The sequence below is a fragment of the Populus trichocarpa genome, chromosome 10 (assembly GCF_000002775.5).
Source record: "Populus trichocarpa isolate Nisqually-1 chromosome 10, P.trichocarpa_v4.1, whole genome shotgun sequence".
Classification (NCBI taxonomy): domain Eukaryota; kingdom Viridiplantae; phylum Streptophyta; class Magnoliopsida; order Malpighiales; family Salicaceae; genus Populus; species Populus trichocarpa.
The window spans coordinates 19,800,717-19,817,278 of record NC_037294.2 but is presented as its reverse complement, the minus strand read 5'-3'; the positions used below and the strand labels follow the sequence as shown (position 1 = coordinate 19,817,278).

Sequence of the window (16,562 nt, the reverse complement as noted above, 5' to 3'; positions counted from 1 at the left end):
CTGGGCATGATTGATTCCATCCAAAAGCAATTTTTTTTCTTCTAGCGGTAAGCCTTACCTAATGGTGATGAAACAAGCACAACATCCCAATCTTTTTTTTTTCCTGATTTTAATTTCCATTATTTTCAAACAAGTTCTCAGCCTACCTCTGATAATTTGGCTCGTGACATCCCGAGTTTCAAGAGTCGAGTCAATTTCAAAGTTTGCTTGAGCTTCAATCTGACGACTGGCGAGTCAAACTTGTCGGTGCACATGATATGCAGCTCGAAGATGCAAAATTAAAAACGTATTTGGAAGTGTGGTTATATAAGTTATATTGTTTTGTAAAATATTTTTTGTTTAAAAAATATATTAATAATATTTTTTATTTTTTAAAAATTATTTTTAAAATCAGCTCATTAAAATATCTAAAAATAAAAAAAATATATTAATTTAAAATAAAAAAAAAATTCAATTTTTTTTTTTAAATGCAGTTCCAAACACACTTTAAAGGCAGGCTCGCATCAACGAAAGGCCCCTCCCTCCTCCAAGAGTGTAAAGAGTAAATTGTCAGTGTCTGTCCTAAAATTGTATTGCACCTGTCTCCTCGCTAAAACCAGAGCAGAATCCAGTCGCATCGAATTTCTCCGATCCATCTCTCATCACATTCTCACATACATTGGTTTTCTCTCTGTCCATCCGTAAAACCGTTTCCTGCCATTCCTTTGATTCCTCCTGATAAGGGAAGAAGATATGTTTTTCAGAATTCTGCACTAAACAAAGCATTCCCCCTTTCTCCACAACACCAACGAGCCTCCTTGATCCTCTCGGCAGAATCGCAAATTCCAAAGCAACTCCAATCAAATGAAGGGAGAACGCCGAATGACTTCCCTGAAGCCCACCATCCATTGCATTCAAGAATGCATTCCGGGCCCATCCCCTGTTTCTCAAGCCATTCGAGTTCTTTTTCTACAATCCACCACATATAGAGAAGCAGCAGAGGCGCACTACACCCAGAAGAAATCGAATGCAAGAAGAAGGAAGTAAAGGCGACACAGAGGAAACTTTCAAAAAGATCCTTTTTAATGAAACTATAATCTTTTCAACTATGTGAATTCTTCCGTATAAAAAACAATGGGAAGAAATGTAATAACAACAAGAGACAGAAGAGGAATGAAACAAAGAATGACAGGGCTGTAAAAAAAATAAGGGGGGCTGAAACCCTGACCTACAAGGCACTTCTTCTCCTAACATATGCTACAAACACATTCTTTCATCATTGTATCCTATGTGTATTTCTATAATTCCTAATTTCAGATCTTCATCTAACATTTTACAGTGAACAGGCACCCAGAACAACTTGCCAGGGATTGTCATGCAAGCCAGCACACCATCTATCCATACCAAATCCTGTCCTCCTGTGGCGTCAATCAGCAAAACTGGCCTAAAATATCTCTTCAGCAGAACTAATTCTATCGAACTGACAACTATCTTTAAGAAGAAGACATCAACCAACTTCAATACCAATCTATACATACCGAATTTTATCCTCCTGGGGTGTCATTCAGCAAAACTGGCCTCAAATATCTCTTCAGCAGAACCAATTCTATCAACCTGGCAACTATATTTAAGAAAAAGACATCAACCAACTTCAATACCCCTCTCTCTTGCTTTTTGGACAACAGTGCTTGCATATCCCCTAGTCTTTGATAGATTATAATAGCAAGTCCACAACTTCACAGAGAATGGATGTGCTGATAAAGCTTTCTTGTAAAAACTATCAGAAATGAGCTCGATACCTGAAATGTCACCCAAAATACCCGCAGCTTCAACCCATGCATATTCTGGTGGTATTGGAATAGCATGAAAGATTGCATTGACCAAGATTGAGCATGCCCAGTACAGGACACTATCAGAAGTAACATTAATAGAGCTGTAGCCTCTGCACAAGAGCTTACAAACAGAAAATGCTAACGGGTAGTTGGATGGCACTATCTCAAAGATGGCTTCAACAAAATCCACCAAATCCTTTGGCTGGTTTGACTTTGGGGGTAAAAGAGAGGGACCATACCACGCTTCAAGTACAAAATTCACCAAAGAGAAGTCAGATGAAACTGGACTCAATATGTTACGGATTAGCTGCTGAACTATTGGCTTCTCAATGCTGTCAATGAATCGTCTAGATAGTGGTTCATAAGCTGAGAGAGCCTGGGCATCATTCAAATAACCATTCAAAATTTTTAATTGCTCACTGACTGGAGCATCCTTCTTTAATTGTGACCCATAGTTAAGCAGGAACACAGCATGTTCTCTCAAGCAATGTTTGATGTACTGTGGAGGTGCAGCCTTCAGTGCCCTGTCAATGGCAACGTGAGCTTCAATGTGGTCATTGTGCAATAATTTGGCAAGAGAGAGATTAATTAATCCAAACATTATTTCCATCTGATTAGAACTGGATGTCAGAAAGTACGGATTTGATGCTGAAGCCAATTCCAATAATCCATGTGAGCTATTACCATCCACTGTATCCAAAATTTCATTCAGAGGATATCGAACTTTTGAAACGGAGTTAAACCAGTGAACAGTCAGTTCTTTTGCAAAATTGGGACCTTCTTTTTGGAGGGCATACTCAATATATTGATTCCAGATACAATGAATTCCAGGGACTTCTTTTGGCCAATTACTAATGGCTCCCTCAAACCCTTCAAAACTCACACCACCTGTGCCATTTGTTTGAAGCCTTGATGACAAAAGAACAAGTTCTACACAGGATGGGCACAACTTCATATACTTGCCCAACAAATTCTGACAGCAAGCTGGACCATCAAGAACTAGCGTACACCTAATATGGCAGAGAGCAAATTGTTGAGCCAGTCTGACATTTGTGTCACTATCAAGTGATTCACTATTGACAGACACTTTAACAGAATCCACAGCCATCTCAACGAGCTTAACAGCCCTCTGCTTCTCTTCATTTTGTAAATGAACAGAAGGCCATTCAATTGCAAGGAGTTCTTTCTCACATTCAAACTGCTGTACAATAGCATCAGGTAACTTCCTGTAAATAACTAAGTACACACAACAAACCCAGAAGATATATTTGTCAGAAATCGTTAAGCATGTGAGGATATCAGAGAGCAAATGAGAGGGAGGCTCATCTGAATTAGCTGCCACAGGGAAGAGTCCTTGGATTTTCTGAATGGCCTTGCCAACATTCCCAGACATGCACAAACAATCCATCATCTGTAAAAACAGATCTAAGATGCATGCACTAGCATACACATTGCCCCTATCAAAAGCAGATGCATGGTGGCAAAGCGCTGTGAGGGCAGCATTATACGCAACCAGTCGATCATCAAGATGTATACGACTGTCAATGTACACGAGCCAAAGTCCATAGGATCTGTTGCTGTTTTTAACCTGAAGAACAAAAGAACAAGGGTTTCCATACAAAAGTTTTCATTCCGTCAAGTAAAAGGAAGAAAGAAGAAAAGTTTTAAAAGACAAGATGGAAAGACGACCCATACAATAACAATAAAGAATAGCGAGCACATTTACATGGAACAAAGGCAAGGGCACATAAACTAATCCAACCAAGTCTATATCTGATCTGCTTTCATAATGTCCTTATCTACAGATTTATCTATCTATTTACATAAAGGGAACATTTGATAGAAAGAAGGTTCCCTGATTAGAAAAAATAGCTGAATTATAAAAACTGCTCCTCTCTTTTTTTAAAAACTCCAACCATTCACCTAGACCATGCAGGCACAAATGACTTGAAAAGAAAGTGTCTAATAGTATCAGCCAGAATAGACTTGAGAAATCATCTAATTACAAAATTTTGGAAAATCTTTTTACTGCAATAGAACTTTTACATGCAAAACAGGAGGCTATGGATATAATTTGACTTGCAGGTTCACATAGTCAAAGCTGCTTTTTTCTATGACATCGTGTGCTTTTGAAAGCATGGAAATATCTCAACTGTAGCTTAATTATAATCTCAAATCCAGAAAGCATTAGACCAGTCTCAGACTCTCAGTTTGGGCAGTTTTGTTGAGAGTAGGGAGGTTTAACACCTTATTTTTTATAACATACCGCATAGGAGAACATGTCATCCTTCCCAACAGACTCAATGTTGCTGTAGTAAATGAGCAGATACATCATCCACAGAGCTTCAGATGTTGGATCAACCTCAATAGCTCGTGACAGCATGGAGAGAGACTGTAGAAACAAAGGTTTTGAATCAAAGGTTTTGAATGATAATTAGAAGTTTCCGAACAATTAGGATAGTGCAAGTAAAAACTGAAACCATAAACTTTACCTTTTTCATACCCTCCAGTTTGTCAGCCTCCTGACTGAGAATAACGAGAGCCATTTCAAGGGACAGCACGCTGCTGGTTAATGCTTGATTGAGATGATTCTAAGTATACATCAAGCAAGAAGGATAACATAATGAGAGGATGGACCAAACAGAAGAAGAAAAAAGCACACTACTACAAGAATAAAACATGAAGCAAATAAGGCAATATGTAAAACATGAAGCAGATAAGGTAATATGTAAAGGAGGCAGAACTCTGAACGCATAAGCTGAAGAGAACAATAATTGTTTCCGAAATTAGAAATAATGAGAGCAGAATTGACAACAAGAATCTTTTTATGGGCTGTCTTCCCTTTTCCTTCCATTAGATGGAGAGAGGAGAGGGATTCCTCAGGAACAGCAATGTTTAGAATGCAGTAATACAAAAATAAATACATGCAACTTGATGTCATAATTGGAACGTAGATCACCCAAAAAAGAGAGTCGATCAGCCTAGGACAAATAAGAGAGGTGGACAGTAAACCATATCTTCACACCTACACACTACATTGCAAGTTAAAACAGATACAACAAGAAGCAGAGTCTCCAGCAACCATTTGAATTAGACAATGAAGAGATACGATTCACTCCACAAAATTTTCATGACTAGATAAAAAATAATTGAAAGAGAGGTAAACAGTTCATCATCAGTTGAACATACAGCAAACTGTAAAATCAATGATAAAACACAGCAAAATTATATTCCCACCAAAGGCATAATTAATTGAAGAGAATGTTGAGACAAGAAAACTGCTGTGCATTGAAGGTACTGGCAAAATATCTTAGCAATGCAACAAAAGCTAGCAATAAAATAAAAACTTTAGGTCAGGAATACAGAAAACAGTAATAAACAAACCGCTACGCTCTTTCTACTCTGAAAGTATGATGCCTGTCCATTCCAACTCCCACGGACCTCAATGCAACCATCATTAGCACGGAAAGAAGGCTGATCAACAAGTAAATCTTGTTGAAGCAAACTTGATAGAGCTAAGCAAATACTGAACTGTTTTTGCCAGCGCTGACCATTTCTCGGTGCAATGACAGATTTATGTGAATCAGATCTCAACATATTGAAGCCAACAAGATAAGTTGGTGGAATCAATGCAATGTGACACTTGGAAAGTTCTGTTCCACCACTACTTTTTTGTTGATGCAGTGTTAATCCAACCTGACAATCTGCACAAGCAGTATTTTAAGTGTAAGCAGCAATTCAAACTATTCAGAATTGTCATAGGTATAGTCATACCGGCACTATCAGAATCATCGTGCTGATTTTGATGCGCATTTTGATCAGTGAAGTCCCTAGCATGTTGCCAAGGGCATTCATCATTGTTGCATTTTCCTCTAAGTTCATACATGCAGAGTGGCCAAAATGGGTCAACCGCAACATTGTGGGTAAATGTGCCAATTTCAATTCCGCATATATCCTTTAGACCCTCATCCTTTGAGCTTGCTATCGCCTTGTCACACTGGATTTCCTCAGAATCCATGCAACCACCCTCTCCACTGAAACCACCACGGGTATAATTTTGTTGACTTTTTATATGTTGTGATTCTATTGAAGTCATTGGGTACATAACTTTCATTTGAGCAAATGCACTCCTCAAAACTAAAGGAGGTGAAGATATGATTGACGTTGTCAACTGATGACCTCCTGTGAAATTGTCCTTGGAATCAGCAGCAGAATGAAAATTTGAAGAATTCTTTTCATGGCTCTGAATCTGAACAGGAAGCTCAGACATTATTGTTTCAGGATTATCATTGCCTATATAAAAGAACAAAAATTACGAAGAGTTTTTCAATAAAGAAAAATAATAGTAAAATGAGATGAGAACAAGCAATCATATAGAATAAAACATCCACACCACTGCTATTCCTTCTCTCGCCAACCATATTAAGTGTATTGCTTCCTTTTATACTTGTCCCAATTGCATGCCCACAATGAAAAATTCAAACTCTTTCCCACATTGCACCATGTAGTAATTTTTATAGAATTATAATATCCCTCATAATGAGAGAAAATTTGGAAAACAGCAGTACAAGATGTTTTCCACTAATTGTTATCTGCTAAAAAATTAACATGAATTATGAGGATAAATTTCGGAAAACAGCAGCGCAAGATGTTTTCCACTTATTGCTATCTGCTAAAAAATTAACATGAATTGTGGCATTCCCCAATGGACAGCATCTTAAAATTCTCAGAATTCTCCACACATTTAAGTTTGCCAGGTAATTTCATACTAGAGGCAGTTCTCATCAAATTTCAACTCCGCATGCTAAGAATAAAGAGCAACATTGTCAATATCATGATCAAGTGATCACATTCCCAAATTTTAGATTATACTACCATGTTCTGGTGCAGCTAGTTACAAGACTCCCAATCATAATCTTTGCTGCAAATTGCAGGAATACAATGGTATTATGTAGATCAAATTCCACCTGTAACCAAGCATATACTTGGGGACGCAGGAGGAAATTATGGTAATCAAGCAACAGACATTTGACATGAGCCCAAAGCATCTATTTTACATCAAAAGTCATTTATATCTATTTGCTAAACAAGTTCATTAGGAAAGACTGAATTTTACGTTATAACAGTAAGTTGCAAGAACAGCATTTATCATGTTTGTGTGTGCATGAAAATGTAAATTGCCACAGACCAACATGGTGGTGGCAATAAAGCCAAACAATCATATATTTGCACAAACAATGTCAGTAACTAGGATAATTGATCACTTAACATTCAGCATGATTCTAAAAACTAAATACTTCATGACCAAAAAAACTGCTTAAAATATATTTCCATTCAGAGAGAATTACCTTCAAGGTCATAATGTTGATTTTTCTGTGCTTCTGACAATCGCACACTGCCATTGCTTCCCTGGGTTCTTTCACTTCCGTTGTCAATTTCAGTCCCTGGTTCATCTACAGGCTCCATGGTGGATGAACCACCATTCTTTGAAAAGGTTCTGATTGGTAGTCGTGCAAATAGTTTGGATCTTAATTTTGATTCAAGAATCAAAGAATCCTGAGGTGCATGAACAGAGGGATTTTTGTTTGGGGGATAATCTCTGTGGTTTTCCCTTCCCACAGAATTTTGATCTCCTTGCTGAATTTTGAAGCTATGCTGATCAGTCTCATGGTCCAATGGAAATGTTTCTTCATCTTCATCTGCTGAAATATTAGAATCATTGGATTGAAAGCTTACTCCATTAGCAGCAATCAGGCTGTTGCGGGGCAATGGCTCTGATGTACTAGCATCCAGTTCACTGCATGGCTCAGATCCCAAACTATGGCCATTTACATGCTGATAAAGTAAATTTGAGAGGGTGACTGAATCGTACCCAGGCTGGTTACAGCCATCATACTCAGGCTGCATCTGATCATTTGGCGAGGGTGTTAAATTTACATTTCTAGATACATTTCCACAATTCACCCCAGTTCCAACGTGCTCATGCTGCCTGGAGGGCAAAAACAAATTGGAATCATTCACAATGAGAGATCGAAAATGAGTAGAGTACAGTTCCCTCTTGCGATAAAGTTCTGTACATCTAGAATTAGCCTCAATCAAAGCCCTCTGTGATTTTCGATAAGCTTTAAGTGCATTTATTTCTTCAATTTCACATTTGCGCCTGTGCTCTTGTGCTTCATCCAGCTCCTTGTCTAATGATTCCTCCATTTCAACAAGATGCATATCTATGCTTCTATGATCTGCCACATTTACAGTTCCCAAACAATTCCAAGGGTTTAAATTCAGAGATGCCTGTTAACAAGAATAAATGCAAGTCCAACAAAATGAGTAAAGGAGAGGTAGGGAGGAGAAATTCAAGAAACTTTAACATGATAAATCCCAAGACCATCATTTTAACATTTGACTCGGGAAACATACTTGACAAGAAGGCTTGTCACCGTATATGCCTTGCAGATGCTCAAATTTGTTTATTAAATTCTGTCCACTAGTTGATGTCTTTAACAAGCAAGCTGGTGGCTGGGTTCCACAATTCTTCACTGGATTTGATTCAACACTCTTCTGGAAAGTTACGGTAATATCAGTAAAGGAATGAAAGTATCTCCGAAGGCAAAATTTGCAGCAACTAGAAATTTAATCAAGCTAACTGCTAGATTCACTATCAAATTTTTACTATCCTCAAAATTTTCATCCATACTTATTTGAGAAATACATGAAATGAAATAGGTCCACCACAGAGTGCAAGGAGTTGTCATGAAAGCAACATCAAGTCAATCAAATCTTCCTTACTCTATTCTCTGGTAAAGTATTAGTATTTGCATTAGTCAGTGGTGGGGTCTGGTTCAATACAACAGAAGGATCCACCTGCATTCTGCTCATGTCAGACTGGCTGGAATTATGATTGACATTAGAAGCTGCAACGCATAAAAAAGCTGTAAGTGAATGATAGATTATACCAGAGGACAATATTTAAGAAAAATAACAATGTTTCCTCAATCTTTCAACCCACCAGGTAGCTTTGCTGATGAAATATCCACCCGCCTACAGTCTTGCCTTTCCCATTTAACTACACTTGACTTTGTTACTTTCATCAGCCTTTCGTTCTGGCTATAATCGTCCATATTTCTATCCTGCAAACCACTGCTCTCCGGTGCTTGTTCCTTTGAAGGTAAATTATATGTTGTTGCAAGCATTTTTTGTTGGCCATCTGAATTTAACTGTTTAGAATAAGATCCACCAACTTTTAAGCGTTTCCTGTCCGGTTCTTTTGGGGCTAATTGCCCAACTTCATAAAAAGCTGCATTAGACTTCCTGGCTGCAGCAATAGAAATGTTTGTAGACTTGTAATCCTTGCCAGAAACTGAAGGAGATTCCTTCTTTTGTGAAGCTGCCTTAAGCTTTAGTTCCCTTTCCCGAAGTGCAATCTGCTGCCTCAAGTCCCGAACTTTAGTGCTGTTCAAATCCACACCTAGCTCAAGACCATGCTCTAGGCTTGCAAGATTTCTTTTGATGGAATTAAATTTTTTTACTTGAGAACCTTGCCCAACAGATGAGGAGCCAGCACCCCTGGAATTGGCAACTCTGTTTGTCTTTGTCATTGATGAGTTAAATGAGCAACTCATTGATGATTTCTTGGGAATACTGTTCACATTTCTTGTAGCCTGCTGTGACATGCTTGATTTTGTTGATGAAGTGGAGGGCAGCCTTCCATTTTCATTAACCACAGTCATGTTGAGTTTAGTTTTTAAAGATTTGTCTTCTCCATCTTCAGATTCACTGCCACTTTCATCATCTGAAAAAAATCTTATCACTAGGCTATCATCAGCCCCTGAAGGTGCCAACTTTCCAGGATTAGCAGATACATGTGGCACTCTGTTTTTGTCAAAGCTCTTGTTATTATTTGGTTGTTGTGATGTTCGGAGATTGGGATCAGCAGATCTTGCGGGATTGGTGCTAAAATTGGCCTTACCTGTGGAGGAGATACGGCTGCATCAAGAAACTCTCTATAGCAGGATGTATAGTCCTTACCATCAATTAAATATATCACCAATTCTTTCTAAAATGCAAATGTTGTAAATAGGTGTAAGTTGGCAAAACAAAGTTATCAGGAAGTCCACATGTGACTGAGTACAAAACAACATAAATGGCATTTATGATTGATAGAAATCAGATTGCATGGAGTTTACAACTTAAGTGGGTCCTGTTCCTCCTCTATATATGATCAATCAAGAATTTGTGATCGTAGATCTCTCTCAGTTGGCAAAAAAACTTGAATTCTTTGTTATACAATATGTGGACAATAGTAAACTTTAGAAAAGTTTACAGTGCTAAGGAAGAAAATGATAGCATGAAGCAAAAGGCAAGGATATTTTCTGAAAAGCTGAGAATATATGCTTCTATTTAAGGATCTATACAGGTAACTTTTATAAGTTTTAGAATCAACTGGCAATAGGTTAAATAATATGTTATTTTCCATCCTAGCCATGCCAATTTGAGCATTTAAATCATATTTACTTCCTCGGCATAAAAGACTACAAATAAATATAGTCATAAATTATCATAATGAAGATAAAGATCAGAGCAAGTGGCAAAAAACAGCCCCTGATGAACCAGTTTAGATCAAAACAGAAGTGAGAAACACCACTCTTTGTGAAAGACCAACAAGCTAAAATATTATTAAAACATGAACCCAAACACAAGCAATGAACACTTGGCAGTTGGGAAATATATTATAGGAAACCGAGTTCCTTCCATCAGATGGCACACTAGACTTACCAGCCCGATTGGCTAAAGTGAATTTGTTCATTGGAGGAACCAGAATGGTCCTTGCAGAAGCAGGTGGGTTAACAGCATCAGCAGATGGTGCAGCAGAGCAAATAGGATTTTGCTGCGAGAAGAAAATCAAAATTCAGTTAAACATATTCTACTAGAAATGAAAAGTTGAGCCACTAGAATTTCATTTGTACAGACAAAATTACGAATGTAAACACATCAAATTGATGGAACCTGATGTAGTAACTTTGAAATGAATTAAAAATGCATTGAACAAAAAGTATATCATGCGATAATCATAATTGCACTTTGCAAAACTATAGTGAAATGCAGTACCAAAATAAAGTGATTTGTAATTATTCAATTCTCCCAGATTTGATAATCTCTCTCACTTACACAAACACATGTATGTGAGCGAGGTAATACCAACTCAAAGAGAATAATTCTGCATGACAGTCAGAGCGACTCTACTTCACAAAATCAATTTCCAAAAGGAATGAGAAGGACCTGTCTGGCAAGGTCATTGACCATAGAATACAGCATACAAAATAAAGTGATCTATGGACAGGGTCATTGTGGTAAGAGGAAATATTCAGATCCCCCAGCTTTTATGCTCTCTCTCTCTATCAAATAAACACTTAAGGCCTAGAAATGGTTAATACAATGGGGCCCAGGGAGTATCAACTCTGTGAGTATTGAAAATTTATCATGGTAAAGGACCATTAAAGCCAGAGGAATCATTACCGCAAGCTTAAATGGAAGGCCACGTGCATCTATATCGTAAAATCGATTTCCAACTGAATGTGAGAGACCCATGTGGTAGAATCATAAGAGTACAGAACAACCCTATCACATCTGCGTATAGCAAACTGAAAAACCTAATTATAAAACATCTATACGCATCGTTGGGACACTAAGCCAGAAAAATGAACTTCTTAATCAGTAGATCTCAGGTTTCTCCTCGTAGATAAATTACAGTCAACACAAGTTGCCGGCTCAGAGAAGGCAACTTGAAATCGGAAAACAAACTGATAAATCAGTCAGTGCAATAACTTTCTTTTCTTTTACTTTGTTTTCTCATTAACCAAACAGAAACCTAATTTGTTACCACCAGAAGTAGCATCTAACTTACATCGGTAAGCAAAAAATCCAGCAAGCAAGCTAACAAATGCAGCTAAAAATGAGCACAACAAACTGAAAACCTGAGTAGAGAATTTCACTTGAAAAATAAAAATAAAATAAAAAGCATGAGAAATGCGATTGAACAAACAAACTCATTTTCATTTCTCTTACTTTCTATTGTTTTCTCGGCAATCAAACAGGAAAAAAATACATAAAAAAATAGAAAAGAGATAGAGTTTTTTAGAGAGGCAATACGTCGTCGTTGGATGAAGAAGAGACCTCTCCTTCTTCTCTTGCTTTAGTCGCGAGCTCTGGTTGACTAGGGTTATCTGACGCCATTGATTTAGTCTTTACATTATTAATATTATCTCTTTCTCGCTCTAACAAAACCTTTTTTTAATGATTTTATCTCTCTATAAAAATCGACGGTTGTATGGGACCATTTTAGATAGAGAGAGAGAGAGAGAGAGAGAGAGAGAGATTGGTTGCGGAAAAATAACGGAGAAGGGAATCGAGAAAACGAACTTCAGGGCAGCCTTGTGCATGCGTGGGCTTGACTAAAGTGACGGCAATTTCCTTGACTGAGTCGTAAAATTACGACCTCTGTCATTGCTTTTCCTTTTGTGTCAGTTGGGGGCCAAGCTGGATTATGTTGGGTTGTTGTGTACAGTACATTTTTTTGAAGAGAAAATATCAGGCGTAGCTGACACGTGGTGTTTGCGTTAAGTCGTGACGGGATTAAAGAAAAGTAAGGTACAGAAAATACCCTGCAAAAAAAGATTTTCTAGAAAAATTAGTACAATAAATTATATATAATGGCGAAATAACATAAAAAATTGATGAAATATCACAGTTTCAATAATGTTGTGAATGGGAAATGCTATATTAATAGATTATTATTATTCAAAATAACAATCTTTTACAAAAATATTATGAAATAGACAGCAGAAAATAAAAAAATTTCAGAGACATTAAACTACAATTATAATATTACTATTATCATAAAACAAATTAACGGGACAAGTTCATCGATATTAAAAAACATTGTCAATAATAATCTAAATAGTTTACACTGGTCGTTTAAAAATAATGAATAACTTATTCGTTGTTAGTTATTTTTTATAGTGTTATTAGATTTGTATTGTCAAAAATCTTTTTTACAATACCAATAATATTATATTTTTCATAATAATTTGTTTTTTAGAAGTTATTATTTTAAATAATAACAAGCTATAAATATTATATTTTTTAATTATGATATGTACCAATCATGTTATTTTTGTATTATTTCACTTATATTTTTTATTGTAGAAAAAAACTGGTAAGCTGAAATAGCAATAAAACAAAAGGTGAGCAGGAAGTTTGTAAAGAGGAAACCTGCGGTGATGAAACTTTTGGTGAGATATGTGAGATTATAAAATATAATTTTACTGGTTAAAATACATTAATCATATTCAAAATCTAGTGTAATTTTAGACGTGTCTCAGCCTTGAGAAGATAACTGAGAAGTCAACTCTTTCCGGGACAGGTGCAACCATGCAAGAGGTCAGGAATCTTAGAAACTAATCAACTGTATACATGTAAATTTAAAGCTTGGAGGCTAACGTAGATTGAAAGATGGTATTAATGCTTAATTTATTAGGTCTGAAAAATAAGAAATGGAGGTGGTCTGTGATAGAAATTATATAGCATTTCATCATCTTTCGTTGTTGCCTTCCTTTGATTTAAAACGAGAAACTCAATTGTTTTTTCGCAAGTTCTTCTACTCACACCTTACTCTTGTTGCTGGCAATCTAACGAAGGAGCCACCACACATTTATTTGGAAAGGTGAGTTGTCTCCCTTTCTATAGGTTTAATCCCAAGCATCTTGATGATCCTCTGGAATCCAGTGTAATGGGAACTTGTGTTTTGTATTGTTCTGATTACGGATGGTCACATGTTCACGTCAATTAATTCCCTACAAAACAGATATTGTTAGTGAATTTAGGAACTTTTTAAAAATATTTATGATTTTTATTATAAAGAATCGTAATGAATAAGTATTAAATTTTAAAAACAAAAGTTTACCTTTTCTTTTATGTATGATAAATAAATGAAAAGTGTGAACTATTTACCTAGATTGCTCTTTGAGTATTTATAACCTTTTTTTTTTATATTCAACGTATCACTGAGTTTTTTTTAATTTACATCAAATTAAAAAGGAAAACTCCTACATAAACATTAATATTAATACAAGTGTCTCCTTACACTATATCAATATTAATGAAAGTATCACATGCCTATAAAGAACGTTCCTACATCCAGTGGCGGAGCTAGAATTATTTGTTAGAGGGGGCCAAAATTAATATAATAAGATATAATATTTGTTTCTCTGAATATTCAAACCACGGATAACTTTTGACCCAATGAAACTGAAATTGACGAGGATGTTTTTTACCAGTCAGCAGATATTCGGACATTAAAGGTTGATATGGTCCCAGATTAATGTATGCCCTTTGAATTTTATCTTGTTGATTAACCGAGTATTCCTAAATTTGAGGATGATTACTTGGATCTTTAATTAAATGAGCAATGTCAATTCTGGTAAGAGGTTGCTCACTAATCAACGCAGATTTTTTGTAAATTGAAGCACATTGGGGCTGCTCAACCATAACTTCAACATTACACATTGGGGCTGGTTCATTAGGCTGTGAGTCATAAATATTTTTTTTCAAAAAAAGAATCAATTCTTCTTATTTTGTTCATGGTTCAACCTAAGATCAAAACATATATCGTAAGAAAAAATTGATAATTTTGATGGCTCTGCTAAAAACAAAACATAAAAAAAATCCAAACATAATCAAAACAAACCAATAAAATATATCTAATTAATTAGAAAAAAATCATTATAACAAGAATTCAAAAAATAATTGGTAGAACTAGCAGATCTGAGAAAAAAAGGGAGCAAAAATGGTAGAATTATAAAAAAACCTCATCAAATTATTAACAAACATCTTAAAACAAAATAAAAATAGATTTTAAATTTAAATTACCTTGTTTTGTTTGATGAAAGATAAATTAATTAATGACTTTGTTTCAATTTTTTTACAAAAAAATTTTGCTCGTAATTTATGTTTTTATTTTTCTATTTGATCGGCTGCAGGATTTATATTAGAATATATTGAAGGCTGCTCGGCTCTGTTTTTTATTTCACAAAGTAATTTTTTTATATTTTTTTCTGTCCACCTATGCCAATATGCCAAGAGTAAATTGAAAATCAGTAAATTGAAGGCTTGGCTCTACTCTTTATTTCACAAAGCAATTTCTTTATATTTTTTTTTTCCACGTATGCCAATATGCCAAGAGTAAAATCACTGTAATAAAGCGACCTTAATCTCTGGGTAATGAAAAAAAATTAAAATGTTTTAGGGGGGCCCGGGCCCTGCTTGCCCCCCTTGCTTCCGCCCCTGTCTACATCATTTTGTACAACATATGAATGTTGATGAAATCAACTCTTATAATTATTTTTAATGTTAATTGATATATAAACGGTTTTTAAATGACTTTTTACATTTATATGATGTAGGGAATTAATAATTTTAATTTTTCTCATTAAATGTTTGGATTTAAAATAATTATAGAATCAAGAATATAGGATATGACTTGGTGTTAGACTCACGTACATTTGAACTTGACATGTAGTTAGGTTTAAAAAAGTTAGGTCTAGCATCATGCTAACTCTTTTATCCATGTGTTTTAACTTGCTTTTTTGTAAAATCCTTTTTGTCTTAGTTTCTTTAGCCTAAAGGTTTTTTAAAAAAAGATTTTTTTTTGTACGAAATTCAACCAACAATCGCAACCTGTCCTCTTTAAATTAAAAGATTAATTGCTTGACAACGATGTAAATGCAATTACAGTGAATTTGGGCCACCCACAAACATTACAGCATTAATAACTCCCACTCTTACCGTTTATTTTAAAAGGGTGCGATTTAGGAAAAAAATCGAAAATTAAATGGGTAATATATATACGTGTCAACCAAAAAATATTAAAATTTTAAAGGATTTGGTAGTTTTAAGCATGGATACCTATTCAACCCTAATGCTTAGTTTAGCGATAATATTTTGATTTTGCATCAGTTACACCCTTATTGTTTTCCAATCAAGTATTTTATTAATTAAAATATGATGTTTTGTATAAAATAATAAGTCAATTATTTAACAGTCTTCATTTTTATATATATAATTATGTAGATATTTTTAATTTATACATCGTGGATTAATGCAACAATACAAGGAATTCATACAAGGAGTTGAAGGGACTGTGATCTACGGCAGCTTCGTTACATAGTTACGAGTAAGTAAAACCAGACGAAAAAAGTAATCGAATCAGGAAGTATTTTTTTTATTTTTAATTTAATGTAGATATTTAAATCAGTTTGTGCACATTTTAATTAATAAAAAATATTTAATTTTATAATTACGTTATTTCATTAGTCTATGCAAGTTTTTATTTTATTTTTTCTCCTCGTTACAAAAGTCCAAAAGGGGCCAAATCGAGGCCCGTCAACAGCAAAACAGTTACCTAAATTCTCCAATATGTTAACAGGTATTGTTACACAGTTATTAACTTATTATATACATATGGCTTGACAGTCTCGACTGGAAACCCAATTACCGATAGAGTTTTTTGAAATTGATTTAATTTATGTAAATTGATCTGGTTGGTCAATTAATTATCTAATCAAAATATAATTTATTTATTTTTAAAAAAATCTCGAGTAATCAACCAAGCAGGGGTTAATACTTTTTTTTAGATTAACGTGGGTGTTTGGGTTAGCTTGCGCGCATCTCGACTAATCCTACGAGCCTTAAAATTAA

At 35.3% G+C, this 16,562-nt stretch overlaps 1 protein-coding gene across 8 annotated transcripts; it reads right to left on the bottom strand.

Moving 5' to 3' along the window:
• Nucleotides 1–1,044: 1,044 nt before the first annotated feature.
• Nucleotides 1,045–12,222, bottom strand: LOC18102732 (uncharacterized). Of its 8 annotated transcripts, none has more exons than XM_024609739.2 (11): nt 11,958–12,222; nt 10,584–10,695; nt 8,818–9,777; nt 8,598–8,740; nt 8,229–8,366; nt 7,160–8,102; nt 5,586–6,104; nt 5,196–5,515; nt 4,304–4,402; nt 4,078–4,203; nt 1,045–3,399 (listed from the first exon to the last, which is right to left on the bottom strand). In XM_024609739.2, the coding sequence occupies exons 1-11, from the start codon at nt 12,039–12,041 to the stop codon at nt 1,621–1,623; spliced, it is 5,223 nt and encodes a 1,740-aa protein (XP_024465507.2). In that variant the 5' UTR covers nt 12,042–12,222; the 3' UTR covers nt 1,045–1,620. The 8 variants fall into 8 exon arrangements, with proteins under 8 accessions (XP_024465507.2, XP_024465511.2, XP_024465510.2 ...); XM_024609743.2 differs by having other exon boundaries at nt 5,586–5,993; nt 8,229–8,369; nt 11,958–12,221; XM_024609742.2 differs by having other exon boundaries at nt 8,229–8,369; nt 11,982–12,221.
• Nucleotides 12,223–16,562: the final 4,340 nt, after the last annotated feature.

Coding starts and splice junctions, on each gene's coding strand:
- LOC18102732 (XM_024609738.2), bottom strand. CDS start 12,041: ATGGCGTCAGATAACCCTAGTCAACCAGAGCTCGCGACTAAAGCAAGA. Junction 9,778..10,583: donor CACTTTAGCCAATCGGGCTG/GTAAGTCTAGTG, acceptor TCTCCTCCACAG/GTAAGGCCAATTTTAGCACC. Junction 4,204..4,303: donor AACTGGAGGGTATGAAAAAG/GTAAAGTTTATG, acceptor TTGTTTCTACAG/TCTCTCTCCATGCTGTCACG.